The 15042-nt window shown below is 42.6% G+C and overlaps 1 protein-coding gene across 2 annotated transcripts in view; it reads right to left on the bottom strand.

Moving 5' to 3' along the window:
* COL5A1 (collagen type V alpha 1 chain) overlaps nucleotides 1–15042 on the bottom strand; it is a 243899-nt gene that overhangs the window by 31726 nt on the left and 197131 nt on the right. For both annotated transcript variants that reach the window (XM_030535663.1, XM_030535661.1), the window contains exons 35-42: nucleotides 14860–14904; nucleotides 13617–13670; nucleotides 12928–12981; nucleotides 8272–8325; nucleotides 5638–5745; nucleotides 4710–4799; nucleotides 4531–4584; nucleotides 2697–2804 (exon numbers count right to left, since the gene is read on the bottom strand). In XM_030535663.1, the coding sequence (XP_030391523.1) occupies nucleotides 2697–2804; nucleotides 4531–4584; nucleotides 4710–4799; nucleotides 5638–5745; nucleotides 8272–8325; nucleotides 12928–12981; nucleotides 13617–13670; nucleotides 14860–14904 (567 nt within the window). The remainder of the gene's footprint in view (nucleotides 1–2696; nucleotides 2805–4530; nucleotides 4585–4709; nucleotides 4800–5637; nucleotides 5746–8271; nucleotides 8326–12927; nucleotides 12982–13616; nucleotides 13671–14859; nucleotides 14905–15042) is intronic.

Raw genomic sequence — 15042 nt, 5'->3', positions numbered from 1 at the left:
TAAAGCTTTCAATAAACCATCAAATGCAGGAATCAGTGGGGGAAAAATCACCTTTAATAACACAAATAAATCAGCACAAATGTCCTACTTCAGTCTGAAATCTCTGAGGCCAGCATTTGGCCATTTCCCTGGACATGAGGCTGACTGCGATGAGCATGATTCAAAAGCAAACAGTCAGTGATTATACATCCGCACAGCAGCTTAGGCGTGTCATGGACTAGGCAAATAGCCTTCTTCCAAAGGAGATGCACAGACCTATGCTTTTAAATAATGAACTACACACTATCCAGTTCTCACATGGAAGGATACGAGATATTCCTGCAGAATGAAAGAGCTGCTGGTTCTCTCAGGCCTGTAGATGCACAAAGTGATATATTGCAGGAGCACAACCAGAGTCCACTTCAGGTCTCTGTCTATGTATCTACTTTCCCACCCATCTATCAGGTAGATTCTTACACCAAGGCCCAGTGCTGTAGGATCTTAGCAAATATCTATTACTGAGCTTTTTTCCCTCCTCACGCCATAGAAAAAGTGCAATTTTTGAATCACAACTCAACATTTGATATCAAAATGGACTGTTTTAAACAACCCACCACTAGGATGCAGCAGCACCCAAAGACCTCATCTAGATTTGGGATCCTGGTTCACATACATATGGACTAAGCTTTTCAGGCAGGCACAGTGAAAGAACTATTGCCAGGATATCTGGAAGAGGATAGTTATTCCTTTCAGAAATGGATTTTAGTAGTCCCTATGGCACAAGGATGCCTTGTCCGTTCAACGATAAGAATGATAATCCCAGTTGGTTCTTCTGGACTAGCTTTAGCATAGTTTTGAGATGAACATGTTGTATGGAAGTAGCAGACAGTTGTCCAAGCACTGTTTAACTTGGTGAAGGGTTAGCACCAAGCAGCATTAGCTCTCATTGCTGAAGGCATCCAAACCCTCAGCCCCCATATGGAGATACATTCTGGACAGCTCAACAGGCTGCAGGCTATGGCTCTCATGGCACCATAAGCTATTTGAGAATGACCACGAAATGTCTAAGACAGATGGAAGGAGGAAGATCCGGGCGACAAGACAGTAGGGCTTAGGATTTTTAGACCATCCTTGGTCACTCTTTTCATAATGAAACCATTTCTTGCTACTTTCACTGCCTACCTAGATATGTTTACAGTGGATAGGCCCATCAATATTGGCTATTAGCCAAGATAGTCAGTGATGCAACCCCATGTTCTAGGTTTTGCCAGAAGCTGGGACTGGATGACAGAGGATGGATCACTTGATGATTCCCTATTCTGTTCATTCCCTCTGTGGCACCTGGCATTGGCCACTGTCGGGAGACAGGATACTGGGCTAGATGGACCTTTGGTCTGACCCAGTATTACCATTCTTATGTTCTACCTACAACACCACTATTGTAAGGTGACTTATTCAGTTATATATGTTTTTGTTTAAGGTACATTAGCACCCATTCAGGTTTGTATTTATCCAAACAGAACACCATCAATGCTGTACTATTGTAGATTGTAGATTGCAGATTGCAACAATTTCTTTCCCCTTTCTTCGGGTTCAGATTCTAATAGAAGATTTTTTTGCATGTCTTAAAAGAGAAGGAAATACAAAGACACAAGGAAAAAGGAAGAGAAGAAAACATCTACATTAAAGATATCGTGGTTTGGTTCTCATGTCTAATGCTGAGGGTGAAACGAACTGCCCAGGTGCCCATCCTAAGAGCGCTTTTCACCAAGAGGAGTTATGCCCTGTCATTTCAACCTCTCTCTCTCTGCCTGAAGCCATTTCTGACCTTTGGACCACACACATTCTGTTGAACAGACATTCAACAAGAGGTTGCAAGATCACATTCCCACTGCAGGGCTCACCTGTAGCTTCAGTCTAACATGGTTAAGGGAAGTGGAGAGACAGACAATACTTCCACTACAGTACAGGTGAGATTTTCAAAAGCTGTCTCCCTTGGCATAGCTTTGTTCTCCTAGAAGTCAATGACAAAACTCCCATCGACTTCAACAGAGACCTACATCTCCAGTCGAATGAAAAGAATCGTTAAAGATGGTTCCCTAGAGCAACTTGCTCTGAGGGGAATGTGTCTGCCTTTCTCTTTTGCCTGTGCCTGCCTCACTTGTTTATTCTTACGCACAGCACAGACAGTGGCAGTTCCAGTGCCTGGGCTTACAATGGCAAAATCTGCCAACACCCACACAGCAGGATTTCGATTGAAAAGCTGGCAAGGCTGCTGACAAAAGAAAAGAACTTGACTTTCATCTAGCACTGAGTCATCCAGGATTTACTACACCCAGACCTACCATCCTGCTTGCACCAGTTTTGAGAAAATATCAGAAGAACCAGTTAGCACTTACTAAGTCTCCCAGAATACAACTTTAGAGAAATCCCTCCCTGGTACAGAGTTGGGAAGCAGTTGAATAGGTCAGTTCGATTTTCTTTTCTATAACTGCCGTGGATTGAAACATGTTTGCTGCCTTCAGGAAAGCTAACTATGCCTGTGGTTTTAGTAGAGGGGATAAGTGGCTCATAGACAACATGAAAAACATAGAATCAGAGAATTAGCCCCAACTGTGCCTGCCATGGAGTTTCCACAGGGGGGAATGGGCACAGAGACACACACGCATACACACTGAGGCATATTTCACCCACTCTAACTTGGACACAATACTTACTGGGGCACCCTTTTCACCAGCAGGTCCTGCAGGTCCCTGGGGTCCAGGTCTTCCTGGTAAACCAATTGGGCCAGCTGACCCAGCTGGGCCTCTCTCACCAGGAGAACCCTGTTGGCGGGGAAGGAGAATGGCACAGACATTAGGGATCACATGTATTAAAAATAACAGAGGGAGAAAAATTAAAAAATTAGGACGTAGAAAATGTATTAAGCGCAGAAGTCGGTAAGTAAAAGAGAGAATGTGATGGTGTGACTGCCATGCAATAATCCTGCACTATACGCTCGAGGGATCCTGACTATTTTTATTTTAATTAAAATCACTGGAATGGCTGGGTTCTTCAATGGATGGCACTGGAGCTCAGTTGCTGGGTAAACACGATCAGAGCTTGGAACGAGTGCACAAGCCATTTTACTGCTAATGTAGCAGAGCAATAAGGGTTTAATGATGAATATTCTCTTCTGGAAGGGCTGCTCTGAACAGAGAATCTCAGCTGGGACAGTTTTCAGTTGGCAAAAACCTGGGTGGGCTTCAAGCTGGTGACTAAGGGCTAGTCTACACTGGCAACACTGATGAAGGCCCGTCTCTGTGTCCGGGCTTCCAGGCAAGGAATGGGGTGGGCTGCATCACTCGACATAAGCTGAGGCCCGACTTCCTGACGGGGGAGATAAGCCACCTGGCGCAGGTCTTAGCTTGCCCTCAGCCCTATCCTTCCCCTTGCAGGGAGTAGGGCACTGTCCCCTACCAGTCTTCTTTGACTTCTTGGCTGGGGATCGGTGCCGGCTTGACACCAGAAGGGCACTAAGCACCGATGCCATGGTGCTGGGTGCCGAGTAGTACCTTTCCTCCAGGGCCAGAGTGAGCCGGACTCCATTAGGAGCACTTTGAGTCTGATCTCACACTCTTTCTTGGCCCTAGGTTTAAAGGAATTGCAGATTCGACACGTATCACTTAGGTGCCCTTCGCTGAGGCAACAGAGACAGCTACTATGCAGATCGCTCACGGGCATGGGTCATTCGCCGCAATCGCAGGGCTTAAAGCCTGGGGACTGGGACATGCCCTGTCCCCGGCTAAGTCCTTGATGGGACTAATAAAACTCCAACTACTGCTAAGGGCTATCTACCTCAACTACTAACTATGCACACTCAGTATCAGAAGGGTAGCTGTGTTTGTCGCTTTTTACCGATCCAGACTAAGAGTCGTGTGGCACCTTCTAGACTAACAGATGTATTGGAGAAAGCTCATGCTGCAATACATCTGTTAGTCTATAAGATGCCACAGGACTCTTTGTCACTATGTACGCTAACTTTACAAGAACTCTAGTTCGTACAAACGAACCTAAGCAATGCTAGTAAGAGCAGCAAACGTTCCATGCATCATCACTGGTGGCAAGAAGGAACTGAGGGTGGGGAGAGCTGGCAGTGCCTCTTATACTGCGCCATGCAGGTGCCACTCCAGAGGGCACCAGAGCTGCTCACCTATGGATACTGCTGAGAGAAAAACTTCTGGCACCGGTGCATGTGGCGAGCACACATACCTAATGTGGAATGGACATGAGCAAGCACTCGAAGAACTAAAGGCTCATTCTCTAGGTTGCCAATGCCCTGAGCCATCTCGTCCCCTCAGCACACCATGTATCGTCAACAGAGTTACAGGACAGTGACCGAACCATTTTACATGTGTCTTCTAAAATAAAGTGATACTCAAATACTGATTAGTTAACACCAAAAGGGAAAATGGGTAACTACTTGTGAACAGTGATTAGGCCTCAGTAGTTACTTATTAGGCCTGTAATGTATTAGGTAGTGCCAATAAAGAATGAAGAGCCAATACTTACTGCTGGGCCTGGTGGACCAGGGGGACCTTCATTGCCTTTCAGCCCAAGAGCTCCCTGCAACCAAGAAGAGAGAAGAAACAGTGTCATTCATTGGAAAATATGATGTACTGTATCTTGCACCACATAACACTCTGTATTGCATCACTCCAGTGGGAAGGACGAGAGGAGCTTTTACTCACAAGTGGGCCAGGGAGACCTCTTTCACCGGGGAAGCCCCGTAAGCCAGGGGGGCCATCTTTTCCTGGAAGGCCAGCAGGTCCCGGGTCACCCTGTAATGGGAAAGGTTAGAAGTTTAGAATCAGTAAGGGCCTGGCTCCTTTGGCCAGGGTGTAATGATATACAAACTCTTGTGAGGATTTGAAACACTAAGCTTCTGCTCTGAAGCTGATCTCTTCATCCGTCCAGCCTAGGATCTATCTACATTTCCCCTGGCTACAGGATCAACTGAACAGCATCATGTCATACTGGCCTCTTGTTAAACATGAATAGCTGAAGCACCTAGTGACTGTCTACAGATGCCACTGACAGGGATGGAGCTGCAGAGTTCAGATCCAGGTTTGGACGCAGGATCTGTATTTTGAAGGTCTGTGCTCCTAAAGTTCAGGGTATGTTCAGGTCCCTAGTTCTGGTTTAGCTCGTTCTCAAGAGAGGTGTTCATAGTGAAATTCTGACCTAGGTTCATGTCCAGCCACAAAATTTGGAGGTGAGGGACAGGTGGTACAGTTCGGGGTTTCTAGCCTGGGCCCATCCCAACTTCATACAAATAGAAATGTCACCCTATACAGTTTGCTCACAAAGAGGGATGATCTCAGATCTGCTCGTGCCAAAGAGCACTGTAATGCAAATCTCAGTCAGTTCAGCTCTCAGGATCTAGTCTGCACCTGCAGCCAAGTTGCTAGACGTGTATGACAGTACTTCTGAAAATTCACCTTTCAGTGTTATCCAGTCAGACCCCCAGGGGTCATTCATTACTCAAACAGAATGAATGAGTCTGATTCTAACCAGAACTGGTCCTCTCCTCCATCGCTGTTGCCTGAACATTATGTTCCAATGCAAATCTGAGCTCTGAATGAATATGAAGTCAGATCAAATGGACCAACAATGTACCTTGGTTCCTTCCTTTCCAGCCAGGCCAGGTAGACCCTGCTCACCTGGTGGACCCGGTGGACCTGGATGCCCACGCTCACCCATTGGACCTGTCTCTCCAGTAGGACCCTAAGAAAAGACCAAGAGATAACTGAGGGAAGAGTTCAATACTAGAGAGACAAAGAATGAGAAAAGTTTGTAGATCAGAGAATGCCATTCACAACTGTACCCATCCATCTCCTTTAATGGGCAGCCCTTTCCTGCTAATACCCACCCCCAGAGGTGCTAGGACTGAGCATGCTATCAAGCTCGCTGGCACTGCGAGTGAGGCCAGTCTCCAGCAACGCCAGTGACTCTTAGGACAGCCCTAGTTAAATTTGGCAACCCTCACTGATGACTGAAAAGCTGCAGATGCGGGTGCCCAAGCACGGCTTATCTCTGTAAAAAATGTGGACCCCATTTCAGACTCTCTTTTTCGTCTGCCAGCGATGCTTTTGGGGGAGGCTAGTGCAATCTTTGGGAAGGCAATGTAAATGGAAAGCTAATTCCCTTGGAGTTCTTCAGTAAACACAATCAGATGAAGTTTGTCGTTCGTAGTGTGTGTCTTTTGTTCTCCCACCACAGCTGCCACTTTTAATTCACTAAGGCAGCATTTCCATTACCCAGGCCTGTAAGACTGAAACAAGAAGTGCACTGAAAGGTCACCATGTTCATTCAGGCCACCTTTACCACCCAAAACTGAAAACCATCATATCAAATGCATGGAGCATTCCTCGGAGAGGTCACCTAAACTAGGTCAGAGGAGCCACACCACATCAATGTCTTATTACTCAAGCATCAACTTTAGAAATGAAACATCAGGAAGGCTCAGATAGCTCCTGCTTGGTTTTCCTCAGTTGTAGTATTTTTATTGACCACAATGGACAGCTACCATTTGTCTTATTTTCAGTTACATATTTGTTTTGCATTGTTATCCAAAAAAGGCAATTTCGTTCATTCTATCTAATTTCCCCTTGAAGTTTCAACTGTCTATAGCGTTTTCTTAACAGCGTCACTGTGCACTGTTAATAAGACACTTGGTTTTACTTCGGGAAGGACTTCATTCCAGTGTAGGATAAAACTGCATCTCTATACAGTTTGTATTTCAGTTTGTTAGGCATAGTAGGATCCTTCAGAATGAAAGTAGCTGTATAAATTGCAACATTATTATTATGTTTAAGGTTTTATTGGAAAGTTTCCAAAGTGCACTATAACCTGCCATGTCTTTCTTGTACTGGGCATAAATAATTGATTAACTTTATGACTACATGAGATAATTATGGATCACCTAAGTACTATACATGGGGACTAATGGTGCTGAGCATGGTATAACAACAGAAATAGAATAGAACACAACACAGGAATTATGCTGGAATTTCTGTCGTAAGGTAGATTCTGATATGAAGAAAAATGTTACTTGGTGGTAATTAATCTTTTAATGATGGTGTTTGATAACATATGATTCACATAGAATCATGTATTTACTTTGAATTTTACCATGTAATTGTAAGGGGATTCTGTGTGTCTTGATAAAGTGCAACTGTAGGTTGAATGATAAACAGTGATGCCACAGTCCTGCATATTATGCTAATTATACTTAGTAGATCCAAATGCAATTGCCACACAATCAAATTTGTGTTTCAGAAGATGGAAATAATCATATATTTGCCCTTTAATATTGAACTTTGCCATTAATCTGAGCAGACATGTTAATTACTATGTAATTAAACAGTGAACACCTTCCCATGTAATCAAAGGTCGGAGATTTCATATATAATCAATCTCCATTCATTCTAAAACCTTAGCAATAAAAATGATATTATAGAGACTGATCCAGCACATACTTATTCAAGTAGGTAGCCACAATGACTTCACTGGGGCTGAAAGGGTTTTGTAGACTCTAGCAGTGTTTTAAGAATACATTAAATAGTGATGCATTTCCTTATGATGACATTTAACGGAAATGTTGCATTGCCGTGAAATGTACCAATGTGGCCATATTTTGTGTAGCCATTCAATATTGCTTTTAAAGCTTTGGTTACTTAATATCTTACAATACAGACTATTATAACCAGAGGCAGGATGCCAAATGGGCCAAATTTCAGGCCTAATTGTGATCTTACACCAATTTTTAAACCAGTGTAATTCCACTAATTTCATAGGCATTACCTGATTTACACCAGCATTAGGAAAATCAGAGCCTGGACTTTTACTTTCAGTTATACAGAAGCAAATTTTTAGTTACTTCACTGAGCAGAATGAGAGCATGACGACTTCCCAGGACTTCGAGGAAAGTTTCCCCTAAAAGTTCTATCCTGGGAGATCCCTAATGCCTTGACAGATTGGGTTGGTGAGTGAAAACTTCAGAGTTAAATTTAACACACAATGAAAAAAAGAGAGGTTTGGGTGTTTACTACCATCTCTGACCAGGAACATAAAGATGCCAAATACCTATCGCTGTTCCATAGCCCCACTTTGAAAATCCCAGCCTCTGGTCTGTATGTTCTATTCATTGTCCCATTAGCTAAGATAAACGTGAATGTCTACAGTCTGATGTGGTTTGTCAACAGGTGTGAGCAGGGCAGGACCGCTGTGAATGCTGCGTCCATTTCTTACCTGTGGGCCAACAACACCTGGAGGGCCTGGAGGACCTGTCTTGCCTTGGAAACCCTGTTTTAAAAAGAAAAATGAATCATGATTAGCCACAAGACATAGTAATACAAGAATCTCAGCATGCAACTTGAGAGTATCAAGCTCAGCATGCTCTGATAAAACTTACTATCGACTGTAAAAGAATGGAAATCCCCAAAGACAATAAGAGGAGGAAATCAAACAGGAGATGGGAAATATCTTTCTATTTATTCACAGGGGCAAAACAAGAAAAAAAGAGATCATCAAACCCTTTCAACTATGGCTGTGATTTCTAGGGGAAACGCTCCGTAAAGGAACTAGTTGTTTATAATATACAGGGCAGACCCTCAGTGGGCATAAATCAGCAGAGCTTTATTATTTCAATGGCACTAGGCTGATTTACCCCATCTGAGGATCTGGCCTGACATATATATTTGTAAAACACTTTTCCCAGAATCTGTGAACCTGGAGGAGATACTAAAAGAGAAATCTTTGTCGGTCTTAGTAATAACACGTGAGATTATTAAAGTTGAAGGAATTTTAAAAATCTAATTCTCTTTATTCCTATTGCTTATACTATTGGTTTCTGTTTTGTGCTTCACTCAGTCCCAGCTTTGAGACTGGACTGCTGCCTTTCGCTTTCTGCATACAGTCAGTTTCACTTCCTGGTTCTAACGGAGTAGCACAAGGATGTAGTGTTTGAGTTTCCAAATGCTATTTACTTTTTTTAATCAACATTTGTTACAAACAAACCATAAACACATTTCTCTTTGTGTCTTTCTGAAATTATATTTGGAAATCTTGGCAGCTTCCAGCTGAAGCTGTTTAATGCAGCCCCTTGAAAAGTTGCGAAAACATTCTTCTCTCCTTTCAATGATGCAGAGGTATTCTTGGGCACTTAGTCTCTTGTGGGCTCTACAGGTGAGCAGAACCAAATTTACAAACTTTTAAGGTCCTTGTTCAGCAAAATTAATACAGCTCAGTTCTGAAGCATGCTTCAAAAAACTCCTAATCCACAATGTCATGTGTTGCATGTGGGTGCAAGTAACTTCTATTGACACAGGACGGAGTATATGATACAAATAACTCCACTGACCTCAACACGAGTTATTCACACTAGGAACAAATTAGTTAGGTTATTATTTAAGGAGCAACTACGGTCCATGTACTGTAGCCATCAAGACTGTTTCTGAGATTTCCTAGGTCACAAGGTACCTCGATAATTCTTCAGAGGATGCACTACTGATATTTATTCTGTAGCCTGCATTTGTGATTAATCAACATTATTTTTAAGGATCTTAGATGGAGCTTCCTTCTGCCACAGAAGATGGATAAACATGTTTTAAACCAGGGGTTCTCAGACTAGGGGTTGGGACCCCTTAGGGGGTCATGAGGTTATTACATGGGGGGTTGTGAGCTGTCAGGCTCCACCCCAAAACCTGCTTTGCCTCCAGCATTTATAATGGTGTTAAATATATAAAAAGGTGTTTTTAATGTATAAGGGGGGGTCACACTCAGAGGCTTGCTCTGTGAAAGGGGTCACCAGTACAAAAGTCTGAGACCTCCTGTTTTAAACCAACTCTACTCTGACATGCTAGAAAGGCACTGAGCACAACTCCAGATGCTTGCAGATCACAGAATGAGTGGTGCAGTTATGGGAAAATGGTGAGCATTTTCCACAAAAAATAAATATCACCAAATTTGGAAAATGCAAAATATTTCAGCCATCTCTCCTTTTTTTCTGGAGGAGAAGGAGGAAGAAGGGTTTTCTCCAAGTCCCTGTCTGAAACTCGAATAAGGATCCTTATGATTCTCTCCATTTTATACACCTCAAATTTTAAACCTGACATCATGACCAAGTATCCAAAGATGCTTCAGCATCCCTAATGCATGCTGGACTGAAAGGGAAGTGGAATATGGACCCTAACTGGGATCTCTTGCATGCAGGTATAGAGTGCTCCAGCCACCAGTTTGGAACCATTATTTCATCTGTTTTTCTGTTTGTCTCCTCCTACTTCCCATCCCTTTCTCATAAGGGCATAAGGAAACAGCAACAATGAAAAAAGATATCTGAATGAGTTTAATAATATTGATTTGGTCAGGTGCATTAATCCTGAGAATTCAAGCTTTGTGAATTCAAGCACTGTACTTGCCCGTTTAGCGTACGGTATATATTGAAAGGCAGCAAGAGATGGTGTATGAATATAAAACATGGGCCTGCAAGTATTTGTGCTTGTACAACCGAAGGCACAACATTGGAGGTTACTTCTGCAGACTGGTCCTTGTGTGACTTGTATGTTTGATCTCCTAGCAGAATATACAACAAACATTAGACCTGAAGGGCTTGTTCCAGTCAAAGGTGAATTGAAACGTTTTTTCTGAAAGCAACTGCCTAGTATTGGCAAATCATCAGCAAAATAAGATGAAGAAAACTACAGATAAACAAGGTTTTGAACAAACTATTTGAAAGCCAATTGTTCCTTCATTTACATGCCAAGCGTGGAGTGTGATGCTCTGTTGATTTTTTCTACAACAGCTGATGACATGGAGGCAAGCAGAATAAAGACTGCGGCGTCCTTGAATTCAGGTGTCCCTCCTGGAATTATTGATGATGTCAGAGAAACTAAACGCCACCTTTCGACCTCTGCAAGTCAAAACCTTTCAGTTCACCTTTATGTTATTCTGAGAATATAGCTTTACTGATCTAAAGTACCATGTGTGTCACTACAAAGCCACTCTTAATGATTGTACTTAAATGTATAGCGTTGCACGTCACTGTATTTGCATTGCCGTGCTTATCCAAATGCCAGACAAATTAATTAAACTTTTCTGTGATAAGTCAGGGGAAAAATGCATAATATGCAAAGCCTTTTTAAAGCTTATCTGCGAGGAAGGGCAGTGAAGAAAAATGCAAAGCTCAGTAAAGAGGTTTTATTTTTCCCGTAAATGAAATACCAAACAAACGGCCATCTATTTGCTAGCATGCAGCATGCAATGCTGATTGAAGCATAATTATAACAGTAGCAAATGAGTTGGATCACCACCAGCTGAAGAAAGACACCCAAAAGAGGCAAAACAGAAAGTTATGAATCTCTGCATCCAAAAATTTACATTGGAAGAATATACATTTTTGCTGCAGAACATCCTTTATGCAAACTTTCCCAAAGGACAAAGAAAACAGAGCCATATTGTCATACCTTCTTCATGCCTCATCATTCTCCTTTGGTGAGAAACAATGCTTACATCTGCACAATAAAATCCTTTAAAATTGATAAAGCGGTATGCATATAAAGAGAGAGAATACACAACAGGGTAACTAGACAGCCAGGAGCCACTTCTTGAGTCACAGCCACATTTAGCATATGGTTATCTTGAGGGCTTGGGCAAAACATTGCCTGGTCCCCCTAAGTTGCTTTAGATAAAGGGCAGCATCAGTGGGGACGCCATTCTTACTAGTCTGCTAAAGCCAGTAGATGTGAGTGTGCTGCATACACGGGCATGTACAGAAAACATAGACGACTTATTGAGTTCTCAAATTCCCACTGACTTCAATAATATCAAGATTTCACCTTCCTGATGAAAATGAGCAAACAAAACAGCCAATAACTTTGGCCACGACTAGCCTTCCTCCAGATATGCACACACCAAAACTGCACTGGAATTCCCTATTGCTGTGCAATAGTTCTTCATGCTGGGAGTGTGATGTTCTAAGAAGGAAAAGTAGAATTTATTCTCGACGTTCTAGGTGGAAGAACAGATAGAAGTGCTGAGAAAACTAACCATTGACCTAAGTAACTACAGTGTTAAATATGTTCCTCTGATGAAAAGGATGAATCCTATTCAAATTAAAATATGTGATACCACAGACCTCGAATAGCTTTACAATGTAATCAGCGCACAGACATTTTAAAAATTGGAAAGTAATGAGAGAGAGAGAGAGAGAAAGAACATGGACAGTTTCCATAAAAGTCCAGCAAAGAGCTGTCCGAAGAAATAGACTATCGTTCTCCTCTTAAGTGGCAAAGGCAAGATCAGAAGTGTAGATCATTGGAGTTACAGACAGAGTATGACCATTGGGACTGCATGGAAACCAACTGGTATGACTTTGCTTCTTTTTCTCCATTTCCCTATACTATAAAAGCAAGTGCCAACAATATGATACCTTCTTACTTGTGTTATTCTGTTGATACAAAGATGACCTCAGCAAACTTTTACCACTGTAGAGTGGAAGTTGAAATGTCCTAATCAGAAGTCAATACCCACTTACCTGATCCTGCAGCTCTTACACCTGCAAATTCTCCATTGATTTAAGTGCAAGTTATAGAAGTGTAAGAGCTGAAAGATTGCTCTCAATGTATCTGTTTGCTGGTGTCTTCCCTATGCATGACATAGGGTGATGGGGGGAAGGGAGGGAGAAAAAGAGAGAGAGAAGCAGAATGGGTGGCAAATCATCATTAGACTGATCAGTCCTGCTCAAAAAGGTGTTGATTCCCATAGATCTTCCCATGTAGTTGAAGAAACACAAACCGTTGGAATAAAACATGTGGCAACATCTCCTCAGCTACACAGAAGGGTTTAGATGAACCAACCAGCGAGACAGACTCAGGACTAATGATCTATCCAAGGTTTCCAGCTACTTACAGTTTCACCTCTCTGTCCAGGGTGACCGGGCAATCCATCCTTCCCTGGTGGACCCTAAAGAAGAAAGAAGAATGGCAAGGAATTTGAACAGGTTTCCAATAGTACCCCGTTAAATTGTACCATACTAGTTGGTGTGTGCATAGCAGTACCAATGCTCTCTGCTGGATGGAATTAGATTTGCTCATGTGTTTGGACCCAGTCCTCCAAAATGCTGAGTATCCTCAACTCCCATTTGTTTCAGAGGGATTTGGGCTCATTCAGAGCCTTGCAAGAGCTGGCCCTTTTTCACAGACCCTCCAAAGATGGTGAAACCAATGGAGAGTCTTCCTTTAGATCAAAAGGTGGAAAATAGTCCTGACTCCACCAGAGGCAAGGAAATCAACCCCCAAAAGAGCTTCTCTGGGCACACTGCTGTTGTAGGTGTAAAGGTGATGCAAAGAGAGGGCTGATGGTTTGTAAATGTTATTGAGTCCTTAGGGAGTGGATTGTATATTACTAGCAGCATCTTGTTTGGTTAGTTAAAATCCTGAGCCATTGCACTATTAACACACGTGCCTCTCGAATGCCTTTTGTTGGGTATGTAACCAATTGTCAGTGAAGAAGCTAAGACTGAATTGGTGAAGGTGATAGCAGCTGGATGGAAAACACCCAGCATATTTCTTTGCTCATTCTGGAAGGGTGTTACTTACAGGGGGGCCTTTTGGTCCAGGAAATCCAGTTGGTCCTTGAGGTCCTGGCGGTCCCTGGGATGCAAAACAATCCAGTAAAAGTGCATTAGACATAACACACATTTTATTGTGAACTAGCTCAGGAGTTTGGAAAGCAAATTGACAAGGGACATGTAGCACTAGCCCTGCTACCAAAGAGGTATTGGTAACTTGCCTGCAGAAACTGAGTAAACTTGACCCTTAAAGGGAGTGCATAAATGATAAATACCTCTGGGCAAAAGTACCAGAGCCTTTGGTCTAACTGGAAAAGGGGCTGTAAATGATAAGTGGGTCTTTAGACCTATTGATCACCTCCCCCCATTTCTGCAATGAGATCTTTTCCCACCAGGATTGATGTGGAAGGTAGATAGGAGTTATTAAAATCTATATCTCAAATATGTTATGAAAAGACTTACTAAAACAAATTGATCTTCTGACTTTAGGGGCATTTCCCTCTGCAACAGTTTAACTGGGGAGTACAGATATTTTCTAAGCTCCGGTAATTCAGCATGTTTACAGGTTTCAGTTTGGCTCTTGCTTTTTTTTCTGGTCATCAACAATTCCTTCCCCACCCCGCTCACTTACACACAATGTCAAATGTAGGGGTGTGTAACTAAAGAACACAGACATTGTTTTATGTGAGGAAGATGAATGTAATTTTGTCTTTGCCCTTGGCAAATAGACAATGTACAGGCAGAAACATAGAAACAAAGGAAAAAAACAAGACTCTCCTATTGTTTGGACTGTTCCCAAGCTATACATTGTAGTCATCACCTGGAAAAGGGACACAGGAATTCTAGAGGTGCCATGTCTCGAGAACTAGCACTCAGCTTGGTTAATGGACGAATGTGGATAGCTCTTCCTCCCTCTTCCTTTTCACCGTGGGTGACCTTTGTCCCTACAGAGTCTGGCACCTTGATAATATACCACAGAATTCTCACTTCAGCCCTGTCTTGAAGGGATACATGGGATTTAAGTGGTACCTAGAATTTGTGCTGGCTGCCTGCACAAGGGTGATTTTCATTCCTTATTTTTAACCAGAATTTCACATTTTTGAATGACTTTTGGTGAGTAGTCCACAGATCCCAGTTTCAGGTAGGTACTGGCAGGACTCAAGATCAGTTTTGTGGTTAAAGATGGCCTATTCTAGGCATGCTTTTTCATCTTTGCCAAAGGAACACCCATTTCAATTGTTTCTGCTGTAGCGACATCTGGATTATCTTACCCTTTCGCCAGGAGGACCAGGGGGCCCATCACCACCAGAGTTGCCCTTTTAAGAATAAATAAAACACGGTATTAACAATCATTTCAGCCACTTCACACAAAGATCCTAAATGGCACCAGGCGAAATAGGGCCATCACTCAGCTTCTGTCCCTGATCCTCCTCGCCTCTTTATTAATAATACTG

The sequence above is a fragment of the Gopherus evgoodei genome, chromosome 16, assembly GCF_007399415.2.
Source record: "Gopherus evgoodei ecotype Sinaloan lineage chromosome 16, rGopEvg1_v1.p, whole genome shotgun sequence".
Classification (NCBI taxonomy): Eukaryota; Metazoa; Chordata; order Testudines; family Testudinidae; genus Gopherus; species Gopherus evgoodei.
Note: the sequence above shows the minus strand (reverse complement) of the source record. Positions and strands in the feature narration are given on the sequence as shown.